At 39.5% G+C, this 23,534-nt stretch overlaps 2 protein-coding genes across 2 annotated transcripts in view; both read left to right on the top strand.

Moving 5' to 3' along the window:
* Positions 1-626: 626 nt before the first annotated feature.
* LOC111077065 (UDP-N-acetylglucosamine--peptide N-acetylglucosaminyltransferase 110 kDa subunit) overlaps positions 627-23,534 on the top strand; it is a 42,579-nt gene continuing 19,671 nt past the window's right edge. Inside the window, exons 1-3 of the mRNA XM_022371198.2 lie at positions 627-706; positions 849-1,029; positions 10,920-11,130. Of these exons, the coding sequence (XP_022226890.1) occupies positions 662-706; positions 849-1,029; positions 10,920-11,130 (437 nt within the window). The 5' untranslated portion in view covers positions 627-661. The remainder of the gene's footprint in view (positions 707-848; positions 1,030-10,919; positions 11,131-23,534) is intronic.
* On the top strand, positions 9,244-10,832 carry LOC111077066. Its single transcript, XM_022371199.2, has 2 exons — positions 9,244-9,417; positions 9,474-10,832. The coding sequence occupies exons 1-2, from the start codon at positions 9,325-9,327 to the stop codon at positions 9,723-9,725; spliced, it is 345 nt and encodes a 114-aa protein (XP_022226891.2). The 5' UTR covers positions 9,244-9,324; the 3' UTR covers positions 9,726-10,832.

Genomic DNA, 23,534 nt, shown 5'->3' with positions numbered 1-23,534 from the left:
AACATTGCAATTAGAGAACAAAAAACCAAATGAAATATTTTAATTATGAAGAAAAATAGAATCTAGCTAATGCAGTATTATATGAAATATAATTGTGTGGATATTATAATTTATTATTTTTATTAATTTTCATAAATATAAAACATATATTGTTTTCAAAACATTTTTTCTTCACTGTGTCCGGCACGGGAGGCGTCGCCATCTGCTGCTGCTGATAGTTAGACACATTACCTTGCCAATAAAATATTGGGGAGCCCAGGATATGGCTGGGGAAGAGCGGCCCCAGCCGAAGAAGTGCATTTTATTAACTTTAAACAAAACCAAGCAGCTGTCTGAGCAGAGTAACCGTTCGGAATGCAGTGCACACCTCTGGTCACACACTGGCTGCTCGAAGAATATATGACATTCGTTTGCTGGCAAACAGTTTTTCGATCTGAGTAATAGGCTTATTTATAAAATGGCACAAGCTAATAATTTATTTATCATATCGTTAAATCAGGAATTTCTACCGAAAGTTAAAACTAGGCATGAAATATCCAGCGAGAGTAAAAAATTTTTTGTTTTATTTCTATGTTCCTATTGCTTGTTTTATATTTAATAGTGTTAGTTCTGTGGATGTGGCAACTACTCGTTATCAACACTTATCTGGAGAGGGTCGCGTATGCATAAATTCGGCCCAGCTGAGTTACAATTAAATATTTGGAAGGTGTGAGAATTTTCAAAGTGTTAGCTGTTTTTAGTTGTAATAGTAACACATTGACAGGGGTCTGCCGATTCTGGCTCTTAAAAATAAGTTTTACAATGTAAATTACGTTGCACTTACTAAAACTGTGCGTTATTGATTTTAGGCCACATTTTGTCATCGTTGGATATACATATATGTAGAACAAACGCTGAACATGCACTCTCAAGGACAGGGCCCACAATCGCAATCGTCGGCACATTCCCTATTGCAACAGCAATCAATTGTAACGATCAACAATGCAGTTGGGAAACAAAATGAACATCAGCAATCCCTATCATCTGTCGGTAAGAATACAAAAAAACACAGCTAATACATTAAATGTATATGAAAACATGGGCGGTGTATGTTCCGATTCCAAACCAAAAGGTTTTTATGCAGGCTTACTAGATCTATGATTACAAGTACACATACCGCAGCCCTAGAAATTTTCTGTGATGCAGACTTATTTATACATAATTTATTTTCTACGAAATCTTATGTTTTATACTCGAGCTAACCTCAGAGGTTGAATAATTGTACATATACCCATGCCTTTTTAGATATTTTTACAATCTCTATTTTTATTTAATTAAGTTTTAAGGCCTGTCTCCAGCATCGCGTCAAATTCCTGCCAGGAATTAACTAGATATTCCGTGAGGGTGTGGAACATAGCTAAAACAGGGTTGATGAATCAGCTGTTTTTTTGTAAACAGCCAATTCAACTGAAATTAAAAAAGGAAAAAAATGCACTCTGACGATCAAGTGGTTGTGTTGGTGGCGGCATACAATTGTGTTCAATTGTTCTAGTCCTTCAAATTGAACAAGTGATACCTTTACGGAAAGCCTGGAAAGCATTAGAAACTTGAAGAAACTTCGTTATATTTGCATTCCATCTTCTTGTTTTTCATGACTCTAGACAACTACCCATGATATCTGCTGTTCAATGAAATAGTAGTCTGGGTTAAATTAATTTTTAAAAATGAATAAACAAAGCAAATTATTTTTTAAAGAAGACACCATCCGCAAGCTCAATTTAGATATCAAATAATTTGATGAAAGAAAGTTTTGGACATTGGGGTACTTTTGATTTTGAAGCGTTGAAGAAATCATTGCTCGGTCAAGAAGAGGAGACCTAAGAGTTAGGCTAAAAACTAAAGGCAGGAGGTATAATGGGATTGAAAATTAAGTTGTATGCACTCCCACTATTGTATTTAACCCAATTAACTAAAAGAAGTAGACTGGAAATCGATTTTGTATGCGAAAAACAAATTTTTTAGAGGATGGTCGGTCTTCAATATTCTCAAAAATTATGAAAATAATTTCTAATCGCTCTGTCAGTGATGTGTCAGTTTGTAGACGGTTGATAACACATTATTTGAATGCAAGAAGTCCCAGAAAGCTCCGCGTTTGGGTCTGAGAGTACATGGGTGCACGACTTCAGTTTGGAAAAACGCATGTGGAATGGCCTGTGTCACAGTGACAAAAATACTTTTTACTGATGATGGTAAAGTTGTATTATTTGGTAAGATAGACTCAAAAGAATATGTTTGGCATTCACAGAAATCCGATTACCACTTAAAATCATGAAAAATATAGCATTGGGCATGCTAGTCTGAGCCTTATGGGGCCCAGCTCATATGAGCTAGTACTTTCTGGCCTGGCGTTTGAGTATTGTATGGGTTTGAGCATAACTGTGAATGTAGGCATACTTTAGAATAAATTACATTCATATTACAGTTGAAAAATTCCTGCTAAAAGGATATTTTAACCGGATAATGACTTGAAACACCCATAAAAGCTCGCTAGGAATTAATTGTTATCGGAAAAGATCGACGTTTTGCCATGGCCAACTGTCCAACTGGATATTAATCTCATCGAAATCTTATGGGAGAATACCAAATACATTATTGCAACTGCAAATCCGTGAACCAGAGCCAAGTTTTAGCAAGTGGTTCATGGGTTATTGGCTCAAATCCTATTGAAGCGTTGGCAAGAGATTAATGACCCATGTTCGGCCGGTGCAAGTTCGAAATGAAAACCAACTTGATTAAAAACTAAATATTAAAGCTCAAGAAACATGAAGAACATGAAATATATGTTTTCATTTGAGATTCGTTGTTTTTTTCAATGTTCTAAGAAAACACTACTATTTCATTGAACAGCAAATTTCATGGGTATTCGGCTTATGTCATGTAAAACAAGAAAATGGAATTCAAATGTATTGATATTTCTTCGGTTTTCTAATGGTAACAGTCCAGTCTATTTAAAAAGGTATCATTTGTTCAATTTGGATAACTGGAAGTGTCTCAAAAAGAGTTTTGAAAGTGATGAGGTGCGGCACTACTATTTCATTGAACACATTTGTTCACAACAAAAAAGAATAATTTGCATCTCTCTTTTTTGTTTTGCGCACAGTTTTTGCCAACATCTTGCACCATTCACTTCAGGAATAATTGCTGAACATATATTCCTGAGCTGGGTATCAGCTGTTCTCTCAGTCCACACACGGTCCCGACATGCAGCTATCGATATAAATCTGGATTCCTGTCATGTTGCTGGATACACACTCCAGGAAAACGTAAACGAAAAATTCCTGTCAGTTTTTTTGTATATGAAGTTTAACAGGAATTTATAGATTCCGCGATGCTGGATACTATGCTTTACTCATGAGCTAAAGTTTTTACTCACATGCAATCGCTCAAAAATACTCAGCGTTGAATACACTCAACTTGCGCTATCAGACGCTTCGTTCGGATAACTTTCTTGCTTAGGGTGTTTCTTGCTGTACTCATATAAAAGCACTCAAAAATACTCAGCGTTGAATACACTCAACTTGCGCTATCAGACGCTGAATTTTTTTCAGCCTGGAAATTTAAAGCTTTTATTCAGAGCCAAAACGTGCAGCTTTAGAGCTTGCCGCCCTACTCACCGGATTTGTATATAATCGAAAATGTTTGGGAACGGTTGACACGACAAGTATATGGATCAGGTAAACAATATACAACTATACTCGAACTAATCAAGCTATCGAACCAGCTTGGAGCTCGGTTTCGCTCAGTTATTCGGCGAAGTTGTATGATTCTCTTCCAAACATGATGTGTCAAGTTTTGGAAACGAAAGGTGGCTCAACAAACTATTAAATTAAATTTGTATAAGTCAGATACACTCTAATTACACTAGTCAACACGAAAATTAGGCTGTGGCCCAAAATTACTTTTTCTTATAGATTTCGGGGTTTAAAAATTTTTAACGAATTATGGTTTTTATTTTATAGTTAATTTTTTTTTTTAATAATTTTTTTTGAATCTGTTATTTTTTAATGTTTTTTTTTTAGAGGTAGTGCTTCTATTTTTCACATAACTTAAATATTTTATATCTAGTTGCATAGAACTTTGCAGTTCTAAAAATCTGACAAATGCATCTATCTAAAACTAAAAATGCATGCCAAGATTTATTTTTCTTTCGACTTTTCCCGAGTTTTAAAGTCAAAATTTCTGGAAAAAACACCGTAAAAAAATTATGAAATTTGAATTTGAAAGCTTAATATCTTCCAGGCGTTAAGCTGCAGATACAAAGTGTCTGGGTCCGATTTTTAGCTGCATTTTCCGAAATCTATCAGAAAAAGTCATTTTGGTCCACAGCCTAAAGAAAAAGTTCAATTTTGTTGAGTAGTGTTATCTTAAATTTAAAACGTTTTTTTTTCGTTTACGTTGCCTATTCAAGTAGCAAAAATGTAAGACCCCGGAATTTGCCGTTCTTTCGTTGATATTTTTTTGTTTTAATTTTTACAGCTTAATAACTAAATCTTTCCTTTGATCATATTACAAATATGCATTACTTTAAAATAGAAATTAAGTTTCTAACGTGCTTGGCTTAGGAGCAGTCGATGAAACTAACATGATGGGGTGTCCTATTCAAGTGGCGAGAAGTGTTTGTTCTATGTACTTTTTGCTCGCATATGTTTCCAGCGGTTGGGTCAAAACGATAATACGCTGTCTACATATGTACACATCTCTTCTAAAAAGTATTTTTAATAGACTTCAGGCCTGTACCATACGCATTACTTTTTGATTTTCACCAATCGTTTATTTTTTAACAGTAACTAAAAAAAAAAAAAATATACCTCATTATCAATATGAACTAGTTTCTAAATTTCAATATTTAAAAAAAAAACCGACGAATTCAATTTTTTTTAATGTATATTTACCCAAAAATTTGTATTTTCTTTTCGTGGTAGCAACCCCCAAACATTAAACTAAAAATTTGAAAAAAATTTATAATTTTATTGAATAACAAAGAACAGAATTAAGGGGTGTCCCCTTGAAAAAACAAAAAAAATTTGTTGGTCAAATTTTGGCCCAGCCTAATACGCATATACGAGGACTGTTCAATAAATCCGTGACCTTTTAAAAAAAAAAACAGGTTTTTGGATAAACAATAATTTTTTTTTTCAACATTGGTGTATTTTAGCTTTATATACTTTTTCCAGCATTTTACCAATTATTTCCTTTGCAAAAAAATAGGATTAGTTGAGGTCCTCAAAATAGGTATGTTTTGAGAGATGACTTCATCATTGGCCTCTGTTCGGCCAAGCGCCAGCCCATGGCAGTGCAAAGAGGGTAGAGCTAATCTCTTACGCACAGCATTGCCTACCTGACTCTGCGCTTTTAAGTTGTTTGCCCTTTCCCGAAATTCGTCAGCCGACGAAAGCTGTTAGGAAGGCTCGCCTGCGTAGCAGAAAGCACTTCGAAATCTATTATCGTCTAAAACTAACTCTAATTCTCGCCCCATAACGTTCCAACTCGCCGTGCACGTGATTGTTGATTGTCGTGATTTCAATCAAATTATAATTTTGATCTAAATATACGCTATTGAAAAAGCTCAATAGCTCAACATATTGGTGACACCTACTTGATTTAAAAAATATATATACAGCTGTGTTCAATGAAATAGTAGTGCCGCACCTCACTACTTTCAAAACTCTTTTTGAGATATTTCTAGTCCTTCAAATTGAACAAGTGATACCTTTACAGAAAGCCTGGAATGTAAGCATTAAAAACTGGAAGAAACCCCGTTACATTTGCATTCCATCTTCTTGTTTTTCATGACTTTAGACAACTACCAATGATATCTGCTGTTCAATGAAATAGTAGTGCTGGGATAAATTAATTTTTAAAAATGAATAAACAAAGCAAATTAATTTAAATAAGTCACCACCCGTAAGCTCAATTTGGTTATTGAATAATTTGATGAAAGAAAGTTTTGGACATAGCGGTACTCTTGATTTTGAAGCGTTGAAGAAATCATTGCTCGGTCCAGAAGAGGAGGCCTAAGAGTTAGACTAAAAACTTAAGGCAGGAGGTATAATGGGATTGAAAACTAAGTTGTAGGTACTCTCACTATTGTATTTAACCCAATTAACTAAAAGAAGTAGACTGGAAATCGATTTTGTATGCGAAAAACTTATTTTTTAGAGGTTGGTCGGCAATGGTCGAAGGCAAGAAGTCCCAAAAAGCTCCGCGTTTGGATCTGAGAGTACATAGGTGCATGACTTCAGTTTGGAAAAACGCATGTGGAATGGCCTGTGTCACAGTGACAAAAATACTTTTGACTAATGATAGTAAAGTTGTATTATTTGGTAAGATAGACTCAAAAGAATATGTTTGGCATTCACAGAAATCCGATTACCACTTAAAATCATGAAAAATATAGCATTGGGCATGCTAGTCTGAGCCTTATGGGGCCCAGCTCATATGAGCTAGTACTTTCTGGCCTGGCGTTTGAGTATTGTATGGGTTTGAGCATAACTGTGAATGTAGGCATACTTTAGAATAAATTACATTCATATTACAGTTGAAAAATTCCTGCTAAAAGGATATTTTAACCTGATAATGACTTGAAACACTCATAAAATCTCGCTAGGAATTAATTGTTATCGGAAAAGATCGACGTTTTGCCATGGCCAACTGTCCAACTGGATATTAATCTCATCGAAATCTTATGGGAGAATACCAAATACATTGTTGCAACTTTAAATTCGTCAACCAGAGCCAAGTTTTATCAAGTGGTTCATGGATTATTGGCTCAAATCCTATTGAAGCGTTGGCAAGAGATTAATGACCCATGTTCGGCCGGTGCAAGTTCGAAATGAAAACAAACTTGATTAAAAACTAAATATTAAAGCTCAAGAAACATGAAGAATATGAAATATATGTTTTTATTTGAGATTCGTTGTTTTTTTCAATGTTCTAAGAAAACAATACTATTTCATTGAAGAGCAAATTTCATGGGTATTCGGCTTATGTCATGTAAAACAAGAAAATGGAATTCAAATGTATTGATATTTCTTCGGTTTTCTAATGGTAACAGTCCAGTCTATTTAAAAAGGTATCATTTGTTCAATTTGGATAACTGGAAGTGTCTCAAAAAGAGTTTTGAAAGTGATGAGGTGCGGCACTACTATTTCATTGCACACAACTGTATATATATATAGATATCACGAACAAATCAAAACCATAACATTTGTCGGTTGTTTTGCTTTGAACCACGGTTTTTCGGTTCGCCATTTGTGCACAAGCAACAGAAACGGGTCTCGCGTCATCTGCTTTGCGGTTTTGCTCACTGTTGTTTCGTTTCGGTTTTTGGTGCTGGTCTGTAGAACTGTGAGCACGTTCAAAACCTGTTGATGTTGTGGCAGATCGATCGAACTAGACCCGCAGTTTGGTGGCCGTGCTGTCCTCCTTAAACACGAAATGATGTGGTAGGTAATGGCGACAACGACTGATTAAGCTCTTGGTACTCCCTAATGAAAGAGGAGTTTTGTATCGAAGGGCTATACTGTGGGACTCAATTTGCAGTCTCAAGCCTCTGACTACAGTACCAGCTTCGTCGCGTTGGTAGCAGCAGCCCAGCTTTTCAGTTGGCGTTTCTGGTTGGAAACCCCTCCGAATTTGCCATTGGCAGATCCGCAGTTCTTCAGGCCACAGCGTATTGACCTGCTCATTGGGTCTAGCCTATTTTTCGAACTGCTGTGCATTGGCCAAATCAAATTGGCTGTTGGCTTGCTTCAGAAGACTCGCCTTGGATGGTTGGTTTTAGGAGGTGGTCAGCAAACACGTAGGACAGCCTTACTTGGGGCTCAGCGCTTATCTGACGTCAGGCAGGAGTCTCTCGATCAAGTGGAAATGTTACTGAGGCTGTTCTGGGAGGTTGAACATTCCACTGAAGATGCGGTAATGGTAAAGCAGGAGGATATCGGTTGTTAAGAGCACTTCAAAGTTAATTTCTTGCGCCTGTCATCTGGAGAGTTCGCCGTGAAGCTGCCCATGAAGAAAAGTTTGGAAATCTTGGGTGACTCATACACGCAAGCATATCGGCGCTTCCTCAACTTGGAGCGGAAACTTGAGCGTCGTCCGCAGCTGCAAGCTCAGTACTCCTCTTTCATTAGGGAGTACCAAGAGCTTAATCATATGTCGTTGGTGGAATCAGAACTGCTGAGTCGTTGTCGCTATTACCTAAGTGTTTAAGGAGGACAGCACGACCACCAAACTGCGGGTTGTGTTCGATGGATCTGCCACATCCTCAACAGGTTTTTCTTTAAACGATGTCCTAATGGCGGGCCTACCATCCAGACAAAGCTGCTACATACGCTGCGTCGCTGCGCTGACTGGTGGCATTTTTAAGATTTACAGGTGTGTCCGAGTAACTGAGTCTGAGTTACCTGCAGTGCATCTTATGGAGAGATTTCCCTCACGAGGATGTGAAGACGTTCAAGCTCGACACGGTAACATATCGAAGCAAACCGGCTTCCTATCCTATCCGTGCTATGCTCCAATTGGCCGAAGAAGAGGAGACTGCATTCCCCATTGCCCCGGAAGTGTTGACTTCCAATTTCTATGTCGACGATTTGATGACTGGAGGAGGATCTGTAGAGGAAGTGCGCGAGAAGATAAGCCATACATCCCAGTTATTGGCTCGGGGAAGGTTCCCTATTAGGAAATGGTGCTCCAACGTTCCAGACGTACTTGGGGGAATTCCTGACAAGGATAAGTAAACGCTGCTAAGGTTCGACGATGGCACCGACTTCACAAAGGCCCTTGGATTGGTTTGGGTGCCTGCATCCGATAATTATCTCTTTTCGGTAGTACCCACACAGCTGCCATCAAAGCTGACGAAACGTTCTATGTTGTCAATTATTGCTCGTTTTTATAATCCCTTAGGACTGATTAAGCCTGTCATCGCAAAAGCAAAGATTTTCTTCAGCTGGGTCTTTGTCATCAGCGTGGACCATTTTCTGCGAGAGTTTGTTTACCCCTACCCTTCAACAGTTCACGGGTTTTGTGACGCCAGCCAAAGGTGTCTAGTATTTACGTTGTGTCAAGGACAAATAATCGCGCGCACGTGCAGCCAGCGCCATCTATTCAATCCATGCCGACACTGGAGCTGCGCAAGAGAGCCCTGATTGCAGTTTGTCCATTCGTAGACTTACTTATTTGATGGACGAAAATTTTCCAATTCCTTCGGAAAGCTGCAGCGCACGTTTGGATACGTCTTCAACTTTCTGCAGCGCATAAGGTCGTCCGCGCCTGCTTCAGCATATTATGGCCGACTTGCCGAAGGATCGTGTGAATGCGTCGTACACTTTTGCAGTTACCGGCGTGGATTTTTGTGGTCCGTTCTTTTACAAGAGTGAGGTGCGGACCAGACCACCCATCAAATGCTACATATGCTTCATATGCTTTGCCACCAGGCCGTTCACTTGGAGCTTGTGCAGGATTTGTCAACGCCAGCGTTCATAAGCGCTCTAAAGCGATTCATTTTTCCTCGCGGTCGACCCAGGGAAATTTGGAAGCTGTTCCTGGCAGAAAGGTACCTGAAGGAAGTTCAGGAGTTTTGCGTTGCGGATCATATCGACTGGCAGTTTATTCCCCCCCGCTCTCACCACTTTGGCGGGCTCTGGGAGGTTCCGCTTCCAGCTCCTTGCTGTGCTTCGATGACCTGAGAACGCTTGTATGGAACACACTGCTATAATACATTTAAGGCCATTACTTCCCGTTTCAGAGCATCCCGACGACTTAGACGTGCTAACACCTGCGCTTTTCTTAGGTACTGCTCCAATCCGTACCCTCGAAGAACCAGATGTGACCGGACTCAATTTCAATCTTCTCGATCGCTGGCAGCAGGTCAAGTCTTGCAGCAGAATTTCTGTTCCCGCTGGCGAGAGGAGTACCTCACGCTTCTGCAGGAGAGGTCAAAATTGAGGACTTAGCAGCCTTAGCGTCGGTGACGTGGTCCTCGTAAAGAACGAGAACTTGCTTCCCCTTAAGTGGCCGCTGAGAAGGGTGACGAAGCTGATCGCCGGCTGAGATGGCGTTTCCAGGGTAGCTGAGCTCAAAACGGCTACTGGGAGCTCCACGAGGGCTATCGCAAAGCTGTGTATTCTGTCATAGAAGGATGTCGAAGACCCGTGCTCTTCAACTGGGAGAGAATGTTCGGCTAAGCGCCGGCCCATGCCAGCGCAAAGAGAGCAGAGCTAATCTCGATTGTGAGCAAATGCGGAAACCATTTTGCGGACAGCTTTTTTATACCCAAGCAATTATTCAAACTTTAAACTACTTCGGCTTGTGGTTACCTACGGTATTCAGAATGTCTTGCAATTTCAGCCTACGATCGGCCAACACCATATCGTGAAGTTGTTCAATTTCTTCGGAAATAGGACAATAACAGGGCGCACAGGATGTGCGACATCGTTTTTTCTTGTACGGGCACAACGAAATACAGTAAACCATATTTTTACCATTGAAATCGATGGAGAAGAGATACTATAGTATTAATCAAGCTTTTCCTTGGTTTCAGTGGTGGTTTTTTTTCGCAAAATCGAGTTCCATTTTTTCTTCAAAGCACGAAGAAGCTTGCTATCAATGGATGTAGACCACAAACAAACTAGGTCAGCTTCTTCAAATTTAGACAGGAATCAGCTAATAGATGACTTTAGATAGAAAGAGTAGTACAGATTTTGAATTGTTCCAGGCAGGATCCAGCTTTCACTTTCACTTGAAAACGCACAAAATTATTATATTTTTTGTAGCTAAAAGTGCCATATATTTAGCTAGTTTACAGTTAACCATAAATGTATAATTATTTCCCATAATTTCACTAAGATTAGATAGTTTAATAAAAATGTATTATATTTTAGGTTTACTGGAGTTGGCTCATAGAGAATACCAAGCTGTGGACTATGAAAGTGCAGAAAAACATTGCATGCAATTATGGCGTCAAGATAGTACAAATACTGGAGTGTTGTTATTGTTGTCGTCAATTCATTTTCAGTGTAGAAGGCTTGATAAGTCTGCACAATTCTCTACTTTGGCAATAAAGCAAAATCCTGTACTGGCTGAAGCTTATAGGTAAGTGATCAGATTAAAAATTACAAACGTTCCATTAAACTCAAGTTTTTATTAATCAAATTTTTTTTATTCTACGATTTAAATATTAAGTATTATAATTTTAGCGAGATTTTATAGTACAAGTGCCGGCCCGAAAAAAAATACTGTCCCACTACCAAGGTCAAACTATTTTTTTTTTTTGGAAATTTCATTAGAACTCCCTTTAATTCGATTTATTTGTGTTAGATAGTAACAGGAATGTTTTTATTTTTATTTAAAACGAAAAGGAACGTCGCTTCTGTACCCGCGACTCTACTCCACAGATTTTCGTCCTTTGTGATGGCGGAAGGGGGCGGTGCGAAATTTTGGTTGGGTGCGAGATCTGGGTGTTTATCAAGACTGACAGACGGACGGACAGACAAACATGGCTATATCGACTCCTCTATTGATGCTGATCAAGAATATATATACTTGTGATGGCGGAAGGGGGCGGTGCGAAATTTTGGTTGGGTGCGAGATCTGGGTGTTTATCAAGACTGACAGACGGACGGACAGACAAACATGGCTATATCGACTCCTCTATTGATGCTGATCAAGAATATATATACTTTATGGGCTCGAAAAAATTTCCTTCTCGGCGTTGCACACATCCAATTTTACCACAAATACGGGATACATTGTATTATTATTAGTATTGTATTAGTATTAACTCTTTTTTGAGTACGGGTATAAAAACCATAATTCATACAGGGGTGCCACAGAAATCACTTCCGCTGGAAAATCACCTCAATTCCATTCCGCGGTGCCACACACCAATTTTTCAGCGGAATCAAAATCGCTCACAATTTATTCAGCAATTTGATTAAATACACCCATAAAACACACACCTAAAACGATTCGAATCTTACTTTCCCATAAAGGTTGTTTAATTGGTGATTAACCCTCATCCACATAATTTAACAGTATACATGTTAAGTTAATAAAATAGGCATTTTAGCAAATCACTATCCAATCCGCTGACTGAATTTTCACTCCACCTTTTTTAAGCCGAATTCGGACCAAGATATTTAATATTAATTATATTGAAAGCATTCTGTTTTTCTTTAATTAAACATTAAAAAAAATAGCTCATTGCAGTAAAACTTACTTTACGTCAAACGTGTGAATACTTTTTGTGCAAATTGTGATAACATTTGTAGTCATTTGAAGTTCACCAGGTGGCATCGCTTCAAAATGCCAAAACAGAACTAACAAATGATTGCATTTATGTCAAAAACCCCGGTTCGGCTAAGTGCAGACCCATGGCAACACAAATAGAAGCATAGCGATCATTATACCAAAAACTAGTAATTGTAATGAACTAAATTGGCAGTAGTTTGAGAAAACCACATACATATCGTCTGAACGCAAAAACGAGTCCGATGCGCATCTGAGAAGCCTGCGCTGCAAGGTTTGTATACTAAGATGTTGCCTCCGTAGTTCTTCGATGGCCAACAGTCTCGGTAAAAGCATTTTAATTAAGTTTACCGGACGGACCGTCCGTCCGTCTTGATGAGCGCCTGGATCTCAGAGACTATAAGAGCTAGAGAAACCAAATTTGGTTTTCAGACTCATGTGATATCACATTGCTACAATTGTGTTTCGAAATTTCGCCCCGCCCCCTTGCGCCTCCATAAAGGACGAAAATTTGTGGCAGGCACATTTTTAAAGATACGATAAAACTGCCCAGAATGCCCATATCTACCAGATTGCCGAATCTGAACGATCTAAGATTATAATTATAGCCAGAATGAAGAAATTAATTTTCAGTTGCTTCCCCTGCCCCATCCTGCAAACGACAACGCAACTCATTTTCCTTCTCGCTCGCACACTCTGCCGCGTTCAGTGCGCGAGCAACCCCTAGAATCTAAATGGTACATGTACAATCTACATGTTAGATGTGGAATATACATTGTAGATGTAAATAACAGATGTAGCAAAAAAATGTAATATGTAAAATTTTTTTTTTTAATTTTGAAATCCAAAAATTATAAGCTCAAAAATGTATATACTGACTGAGTACGGGTATAAGTAGAGTCGCGTCAACCCTAGCCTTAGTTCGAATTTGGTATGTGACAATGCTAAGAAAATGAAATCGCTTGGAATTCTGTGGCACGGTGGAAATTTTGAAGCGGAAATCCTCTGCGCGGTTTCCCATTTCAATAGTGATTTCTGTGCCAGCCCTGATAAAGTCGGTTTGGTTCCTTAAGCCTAGTATCCAGCACCGCGGAATCGAAAAATTCCTGTCAAACTCCGTATAATAAAAACTGTTGCAGGAATTTTTCGTTTACGTTTTCCTGGAGTGTGTATCCAGCAACACGAGCGGAATCCACAGATTTATATCGATAGTTGCCTATCGGGACCGTATGTGGACTGAGAGAACAGCTGACACCCAGCTTAGGAATATATGTTCAACAATTATTCCTGAAGTGAATAGTGCAAGATGTAGGCAAAAACTGTCTGCAAAACCAAAAAGAGAGATGAAAATTATTCTTTTTTGTTTTGCAACAATATATGCCGCCACCAACAAAATCACTTCATAATCAGAGTGCATTTTTTTCCTTTTTTAATTTTAGCAGAACTTTACAGTTGGCACTGTTTACAAAACACAGCTGATTCATCAACCCTGTTTTAGCTATGTTCCACACCCTCACGGAATAACAACCAAATTCATGGCAGGAATTTTCCGTGGTGCTGGAAAAAGGCCTTTGAGGAAAAAAAATTTTCGATTTCGGCGATTAGTGTAGTCGCCACTTCGTCTAGAGTTGGAGTGCTATATCTCCCGACATGTTCTCCATCCGGAGTTTTATCCACGAGAAGGACAATCTTGTGTCCGATGACATCTCAATTGCTGTTTTGAACAAACGCACCAAATGTTTACTCTCGTGAATCAGCAGCTGTAATTTCAAAACGATAGATCTGTTAAAGCGGTACTATTATTCTTGACCATCTGACCATCCATATGCTTGGATTCAGCGGATCATCCAGCAAATAGTGTTTTCAATGACTCCGGTGGTGCTGCAAGCTGAGGCAATTTGACTTTTCTGCCGGCACAACATATCCCGCTTGTTTCATTGCTGAATTTGAGGGCCTCGCAGTGACTACACACATCGCTCATATTCTGCACTTGCTACACGTGATTCTGCTATCCTTGCACTTTCGATTGCATTCCGCTGAGAACGAATCAGATGCATTTCTAAAAAAAACGCTTTTAGATGTGCGCTGGTTCAGAGTATGAGTTTGAGCAATAGACAGTATTTTTCTATCTTGTAGGGAAGCCAGTTACCCCTCAGTCAGATTTGACCCGTAGCGTAGCATTGCTTGCGCGCATCCAGTACGACGATTCAAATTCGATATTCTGCGAGGCGTTTTGGTTTTCACTGCAAGAGAAGCAAGGGATTAGATTTATAGCCGTACTCAGTCAGTATATAACTATGTGAGCTTATGATTCGCAGAAGGGCGGGGCGAAATTTTTAATTTGGAACCAAACTTGGTTGCTCTAACTCTTATATTCACTGAGATCTGGGAGCTTATCAAGACTGACAGACGGACGGACAGACAAACATGGCTATATCGAATCGGCTATTGATGCTGATCAAGAATATATATACTTTATGGGGTCGGAAACGTTTTCTTCTCTGCGTTTTACCACAAATACAATATACCTTTTTGGTTGTGCAAAAGAGCCTGCCGTTAGGCACGATTTATTAGGGTTAAATTATGGACAGGGGAACCACTTGTGCTTTCAATAGATTTCCAATTATAAGTGCGTTTATTCTACAGCGGCGATTTGATTCGCAATTCGATTGCAATCGCCCTCTTTATGAGCGGCTGCTGGTGGCATACGCTCCGTTCGCAACATAGTATAAGAGCACAAGACATCACAATTCAAGAGCTTGATTTCATACATTTCTTTTACATACAAATTATAAATATAGGCAAGCAACTGATTTGCCTTAACATCGGCCGCGTTGACAGCCTATAGGCTTCAATCTATTGGAATAGGCGCCAAGCGATGGATCGATCGCTTGTAGGCCCCGGCCTTAGTCCTGATCACGGCCACGCATACCTTCCCGTCCGCTCCTGAGACCTCCTCCACTATTCCTGTGAGCCACATTTGAGGGGGCACGACCTCCTCTCTTGGCGACCTCCTCGGACCATTTTCCTCGCTGTTGCAGGCTGAGTCTCTGGACCAAAATCTCCAAAAGCTTAGCTTGATGGCAGACCCGAGCTGCCATCGTTGCAAATATGAAGTGCTGCTGTCTGGTCTGGGCAGATCTGATTCGGGCGGCAGCGAAACTAGCGTTCTGCAGACTAGTAGATGAGCTGGAGTCAGCACTGCCGCTGTCGATCACCAGTGGCCTGGAATTGAGCACGGCCTCGACAGTATGCAGCTCGTCCTCCTTGAGCACTGCGCTGCCCATGGTCCCGATCAGCAGATTCTTGGCGGACTTCTCCGACGACTCCCACAGGCCTCCAATGTGCGGGGCTCGCGGGGTGATGAATTCTACCGAAAAACCGTGAGCCGCAGCATACGCCTTGTGGGTCTCGTCCTTGGCATTGATAGAATCCATGCGCTCCTTCAGCATGCGAGCTGGACCAAAAAAATTACAATATCTAGGTGTACGGCCCTATCTGCGAACCAAAAAAAACTACTACAGCTGTTAAAAAAATAATAGCACCACCACCCCAAGCCTTTTTAAAATAATTGCCAAACTCACATCTTTAGATTTAAGGAAATTTTAAGCATATTTTTAGAAATGGGAGACTCCTACAAACCTGAGAATACAAAAAAAAATCATATTTTTTTGTAACGTTTTTAAGTTATTTAAGGAACTTTATTAAAATTCATAAAACTAGGCGCCACTACCACCACTTTTCAAAAATTAATTTAAAATTTAAAAAATAACCAATTTGTAACGAATTTATTAGTTAACCATTTTTAACTATTAATACTAAATCTACATGCATAATTTAATTTTTAGTACATTGTCCTTTATTGTCAATAACAGCTGCGCAGCGTCTTGGCATGGAATCAAGTAAGTCCTGGCATCGTTTAAGGTGAATTTTGGACCAGGACTCTTCCCAAAGTGATCGGATAGTGGTTGGCTTGGAAGCAGCAACTGCCTTCTTGACGTCGGACCACAGATTTTCGATGGGATTCAAGTCAGGCGACTGAGCAGGCCACTCCAAAACGTTCACAGAGTTTGCCCTGAACCATTCCTTTGCTTTCATGCTGGTGTGTTTGCGGTCATTGTCCTGTTGGAAGACCCATACGAGCGGCGTTTCATATTCTGCAAAGGGTAGCATTACTGTGTTCATGATACTCACGTACACGTGCTGATCCATTATGGTTTTTATCCAATGTACTGGACCTACTCCATACTTCATGCCTCCATGCTTAATAGTTTTTGTGGTGTACTAGGGTTTGTATTCAGTATTCTTTGGACGTCCAACGTATGATTGAGATCGCTTTCCACCAAACATAACCACTTTGGACTCATCTGACCATAAAATATTTCTCCAAATTTTCTTAGTAATATGTGTCGCATTTAAAAGTGGTACCTTTCTTGGGCTGCAGGCTTTAAGGTTATGTTTCCTAAGATATCTGCGAACTGTTTAGTCCGTCGCATTTATTTTAAGCTCTTTTTTAAGCTCAGTAGCAGGCTTGAAGGGATCCTTCTTGCTCTGACGAATCAGTCTTTTGACATGAAGAAGGGTCATAGATCGTTTTCGCCCGCGTGTTTCAGTTTTTTCTTCATAGTTTAAGAGGTTTTTAATCATTTTATTGGAGAATCCAATCCAATCCAATGGAGAATACCAATCGACCAACTTCTCTGTAAGTTTTTCCATCCAATATCAATTTTTTGATAAGATCGCGCTTCTCCGCAGTGCAGTGCTGTCCACGTCCCATTGTAATTATTACTTTTAACTTTTATGATAGAAATAATGAGTTCTTAGTCAAAACTAATGAGCAGGTGCATTCTGGAAAAGCGATTCCGCGAAATACAGGTGATTCACCAAAAAAAATGGCTAATGGTGCTATTTTTTTGTTTCGCTATTTTTGGGGGTTTTTGTTTTTAAATCCCAAAGAAAATATATAGACAGAAATTTAAAGAGCGGTAGCACTGTTTTTGTTTATGGGGAATACAAAAAATTGTAATTTAAAAAATCGCAAGAGTAAGCGCATTTTTTTTTTATCATTTGTATGTACATCTTAAGAGGCTGCTTACCACGAATCCCAAGCGATGCAAGAAATCAAAGGGTCGATTTCCACGCAATTGATCAGCGGGAAGGTTGCCCATGATTTGTGAGAGAAGCTTCGGCTTGTAGTGGAAGCAGTGTACGCATTTCCGGACAATGGCACTGCACTCTCTTAGGAATCCTGCTAGTGCACGGAGTCCAGCGTGACAATTGGCCCGATGCAAATAGCTAAGATAGAGAGTAGCATATCTACAATTCTTTGGTATTAAGACTGGAAATTTTGTATTATGGGCTAGAAGAGCGTTTAGTAGGCGACCACCCACTCGAACCAACGAAAACGAGCATGAGCCCACTTGATCTTTCGAAATGAAGGGATTTAGTTTTTGAAGCAATGCCGGCATCTTTGATGACCTTTTTATATTTTCCATTTCCTTCGAAAATGCTTAGAAACGCTGCGCCAAGCTCGTCTGATGGCGGGAAAGTAGTACTCCATGTTACTCCATGTCCTTCTATTAATGAACCGACGCATATATGCAATTGTGCCTACCACTTTCATATACGATGACAAGTTTTCTATTAGAGTGAGTATGGGATTGTGTTCGACATCGGGCGCGATAAGCGCAGTGGCTACCTTCTTCTTCTCTTATGACGCATCCGCTTCTGTCAAATGTAAAAGAGGATTTTGAGGCAAATACATGGCATTTTGTTGCAGAATTGACGGGCCGTTGAATCAAAATAGTGCATCTAAGTCTGCAACTTATGATCCCCGAGACACTAGATCTGCAGGAGCAGATCCACTTTGTCAGCACAAATCCGGCTGGCTATAGGATTTCATCTAGCTGTTGACACAATATTCTTAGTTCGGATTTCGTGTCTGCGCCTGTAGGAAGATCGTTAACATAGAAATCTGAAGCAAGAGACTTTGAGCCAATTGGATGCGAATTTAAATGAGTGTCGCTTAGATACTTAAAGCACCTGACAGCAAGAAATGGTGCGCTGGCGGTGCCATAAGTTACCGTATTGAGACGAAACACTTGCAAGGGATCCGAACTTGTACGTCTCCAAATAATTAACTGGAATTTGCGCTGCGCCTTATCAAGTTTGACTTCACGGTAAGCTTTTGTAATGTCTGCTGTAAAACCGGGATTGAATTTTCTATTGCAGTCATAGGTATTCCTCCATAAAGTCCATAAACATCGATTTTATGGCAGGTTTTTGGCATACTCGGCTAACGGCTACGTTTTGGCAAACAAACTTGCAATCGACCGGAGGGTAGACATGTGATAGTGTCGATAAAGGATTTTTCACACATATTTTTTTCGGGGATACAGTCTTTCTATGGATGCATTTGGAATATTTTCCAACTCCCAGAAACGTTTGACCCGGCTGTCGAACGGGCAGACTTCTTGAACTGTGCTCACCATAGAGCAAGTTAAAGGAGCTTGAGGGCCTTTGGACTTGCAACGTCCAGACACCACCCACCCAAAAACAGTGTTTTGTAAGGTTAGTGCCTCTCTGCCCTGCTTTACTTGACCATTACTTAAGATATCGAAAAAGGCGTCTGCACCTAATAGCAAATCAAATTTTTGTGGCTTATAAAAGACTGGATCAGCCAGCGGATACCTCTTAGTACCATCTCTTAAGGAATCAGGCGGAACAGCCTTTTCTGGATGGTACGAGGAAATCGATTTTAAGATCACGAAATCTGCCACCATTTCGAATGGGTGTATGCGTATGCGAGAGCAGATTATGATTTGCACAACTTGGTGTGCCGATAAGCTGGACTTTCCAATACCTTAAAAATTAATATCTTTTCTAGTTCTCCTTAACTGCAGACTTTTTGCTAATTCATCGGTGATAAAGTTCAACAACTGCTGTGGCTAGTGGACTTGCGTTTAGAGTTCTTGCAGGCGGATTGTCCAACGCAACTTGACTTGACTTGTGGATGAGTCAGTTGTGTAACGATGCAACAAAGTATGATAAGGTTTCGAACAAACTCTGCAATGTTACGATCTGCACTTTGACACAATGTGTCCTTTGCGTAGGCCATAAATGCATAGCGGAACTCCCTTTGCAAATTGATGCGAAAGCCGAGCACGAAGTGATGAAATGATCAGTTGCCTTGCAAAATGAACATTTCTGATCTTGAGAAGGTTTGGCTTAAGCCACAGTCAACGAAGTCTCTCAGAGAGCTTGCTCTGTGAATCCTGACTTGTCTTTTTTCCTTTAGATCGCCCTGAATTCTTCTCTTCAGCAGATGTTGATGTTGCGATTGTCAAGCGCAGATACACAGTCTGTCCAAGATGGTATGGATTGATAGTCCAAATTTTCTTCCCATCGAGAGCGGGTTTTTTTTTATCTACCTTGGACAATGTGTATCAGTAAAGCATTCGAAATTTGCTTATCATCTCCTACAGACAGTGTCACTTTACTTTACCTTTACTACTCCTAGCGCTTCTTTCTCTAAGCAAAACAATAAATGATTAAATTTCTCCACATTGCTTAATAGGGGATCGCTATCCACTATGCTATTAAATAGGCCGATCAAATTTGTATACTCAGTATATTCGCCACTGAATTTGGGAAATTTTACATGCGGCAAATGTCTACTTATAGAAATTGTGGTATTTAACACAGATTCATTTGCTGTCCGTTATGTAAATTTAGCAGACATGGACTTGAGCGTGGATTTAGCCTCAATACGTAAGTAATAAAGCTCGGCTGGAGAAGCTAAATCTGGGTTGACATCCTCAATTTCCGATTGTAATTGGAAAGTCCATTAAATATATGACTCTAATATGATCATGCGACACTCCAATTGCGCCTTTGAAAAGAAGACTGTTTATCTTTAAGAACGCTCCACGCACGATTGATCTTTCTTAACTGCACTCAGCTTGCGAAGAATGTCTAACGACTCCACATCGTCAACTTCTGCAGATTGTCTAGACATTCCTCGCCGTTTTGAGGCATTTCAGTTCTATACAATTTTGGTGTCTCAAAAATGGCACTTGTCCCACTGTCAGACCTAGCAATTACACTCACTCATGCTAGAGACTACGAGAGAGAGAAAGATCATGATGATGAAAACTGGCGAAGGGGGAATGATGCGCAGCGGTTAGAGCTTGCGCGCGAAACTATTGTCGTTTCTCTTCTGCTTGTCGGCTCTTTTTGGAAATGTTGTTGACCACAAGTACAGTGATCACAATGTATAAACCAATAAATCACTTTTATTGAATATTTTATTCGCAGGCCTTTTTATACCTGTGGCACTTGTTGAGGGTTGTTTGAACACCGATGCATTTCCTCCCACAAATTCATACCAACCAGGAATACCAACGAGCAGCACTAAAGATGTAGCGAAGTTTGAAGTCCATCGGGCCACCAATGACACTGCAGGAACAGCAACAGCAACGAGCGAGGGATGAAATCCAATGGGGATATCTAACTAAGCGCCAATATTAATTCAGTCCAACTTCTGTCCAATCCAGAAAATCCATGTCCACCAGGGGCGCCAAAAATGGTTGTGCAAAAGAGCCTGCCGTTAGGCACGATTTATTAGGGTTTAATTATGGACACGGGAACCAGACAGACCGACAGAAAAACACTTGTGCTTTCAATAGACATCCAATTATAAGTGAGTTTATTCTACAGCGGCGTTTCGATTCGCGATTCGATTGCAATCGCCCTCTATATGAGCGGCTGCTGGTGGGAGCGTATGCCGCAACAAAGTATAAGAGCACAAGACTTCCAATCAATTCATACATTTCTTTTACATACAAATTATAAATATAGGCAAGCCTTAACACCCTTAACTCTTCGAGTACGGGTATAATTACCCATATCTACGATTTGGCAAACGGCGCAGATATATCATGACGTCTATAATAATATGCACAATACTCTATTTTTTTTTTTTAATTAGTACACATTGCACTTGAGAATGATAAGCAGAACATATAGGTCAGGTTAATATAAAACATTTTTATATATGTATTTATTTTTTATCATAAGTTTGACAACCCTGGAAGGACTTACTTAAAAAAAAAAAACGAAATACGATTTTCCGAACGGAAAAATTTCCTGGGACGGAATTTTATGATAGGCCTCTTCGGAGTTTTTTAGTCGTGTACAAACCAAGAGAGCATTTATATATATATATTAAATAGAAGATAGATAGATAGTTTTTTAACTCAGAATAGCTATCAGATAATTTTTCAACTCGGCTTTCGGTTCCTCTTTCAGCTATAGTGCGCACGAGGCCTTAAGGTAGGCGTGCTGAGCTCTCAGCATTCACTCGTTGAGCCTGGGTCTGATATAGATCAACATAAACGAGAACAGGCTGATGGGTATGTAATATTGGGGCGAGATGTCCCTTATCTTACCGTCCTTGGGGATAAAGACCACTCTCATCTCTCTCCATCTTTTGGATGTGTACCCAGTGAGGAGGGATCCATTGAAAATTCGTTGTAGCCAAGTCAGTAGGAGTGTACACTACTTGCAACGTGGTTGGTCTGATTTCATCTGGTTCTTCAGATGTATCTTGTCTGGTCCTCAAATTCCTCTGTTTAAGGTCTCTATACGACTAAAGTTACATTAGTTACCGTTAGTGACCTTTGAACATACAGGGAGTGAATGTTCATTATCAGGAGTCCTGATTCAGGACCTTTACAGATTCTTGGCTCCACTCTACGAAGAAACCGTTCTTGCTGCGGATCAGATCAGGTGTTGTGGGTGCTTTAAACAATAACCGCTGAAGAGTTAAGGTCTCTGTCGGGCATTTGGTTTTCTTTTTACGATGTTTTTAACGCAAATAAATGGGAACATCCAAGCCCATGCTAAGCTATGTTGTCAGTTAAGCTAGTCTATCAGAATTAACTCTTGATAACACTACTCAACAAAATTTAAACTATTTTTTATGGTTCGAACCAAAGCGACTTTTTATGATAGTCTAAGGGCATTACATTTTTTTTTATATGGCAGAATATTTTTTTAATGAATTAAAAAAAATTGGATTTGTTTTATTTCTTTTTTCAGAGGTAGCTCTTTTTTTCACATAACTCAAGTGTCTTACATCTGGTTTTAATCATTTTTGTCATTCTGAAAAGCTAATATGTGCAGTTATAAAATACCCCACAAAAATCATAATTTTTGCATTTAAAAGTTAAATATTTCCCAATAAGCCTGAACCCAAATGTTTCTGTCCAATTTATAGCTGCGCTTATTGGCTTTACAGAATGGTAAAGTTCATTACAACCATATTTAAGATTCTTAAGTTCTGTGAAAAAATAAGCGCTACATCTGAAAAAGCATTAAAAAAATACGTTTTCAAAAATTCTTTAAAATAAGTTCTGCCGTAGAAAAAAAATGGCATTAACCATTTTTAAAGCCCCAAATCTATAAAAAACGAGAAGGAACGTGTGAGTCGCTTCTGGAGACGCGACTCTGCTTATACCTGTACTCAGTCAGTACGAGTATATTCATTTTTGAGCTTATGATTTTAGAATTTAAAAAAAATGTTCGCATATTTTTCTACGTCTGTTATCTACATCAACAATGTATATTCTACATCTAAAATGTAGATTCTATATGTATCATTTAGATTCTACATCTCCCCCGTTGGGTGTGGCTCGCGCACGATCGAGAAAGAGAATGAGTAGCGTGTCTCTGGCTTGTGTGGCGGGGGAGGCAGGGGAAGCAACTGAAAATTAATTTCTTCATTCTGTCTATAATTATGATCTGATCTGATTCAGATTCGGCAATCGGTAGATATGGTCATTCTCTACGATACTGGGTTTTCAGTTTTATTGTATCTTCAAAATTGTGCCTGCCACAGATTTTCGTCCTTTGTGGGGTCGGAAGGAGGCGGGGCGAAATTTTGAAATACACTTGTAGCAGTGTGATATCACATGAGTCTGGAATCCAAACTTGGTTGCCCTAGCTCTTATAGTCTCTGAGTTCTAGGCGCTCAACAAGACGGACAGACGGACATACAGACATGGCTATATCGAGTCAGCTATTGATGCTGATCAAGAATATATATACTTAATGGGGTCGGAAACGTTTCCTTCTCTGCGTTACACAGATCCACTTTTACCACAAATCTAATATACCCCTTAACTCCTTTTTGAGTACGGGTATTAAAAGTTGGCTTCAGTAAGAACTATCGTCCTGAAAATTGCCGT

Source organism: Drosophila obscura, unplaced genomic scaffold, assembly GCF_018151105.1.
Source record: "Drosophila obscura isolate BZ-5 IFL unplaced genomic scaffold, ASM1815110v1 contig_25, whole genome shotgun sequence".
NCBI lineage: Eukaryota > Metazoa > Arthropoda > Insecta > Diptera > Drosophilidae > Drosophila > Drosophila obscura.
Note: the sequence above shows the minus strand (reverse complement) of the source record. Positions and strands in the feature narration are given on the sequence as shown.

Bases quoted from the DNA above. Each gene is read 5' to 3' on its own strand.
- LOC111077066 (XM_022371199.2), top strand. From the start codon at position 9,325: ATGGCCGACTTGCCGAAGGATCGTGTGAATGCGTCGTACACTTTTGCA. The intron at 9,418-9,473 runs GTGCGGACCAGA...CTTTGCCACCAG, and splicing joins CGTTCTTTTACAAGAGTGAG to GCCGTTCACTTGGAGCTTGT.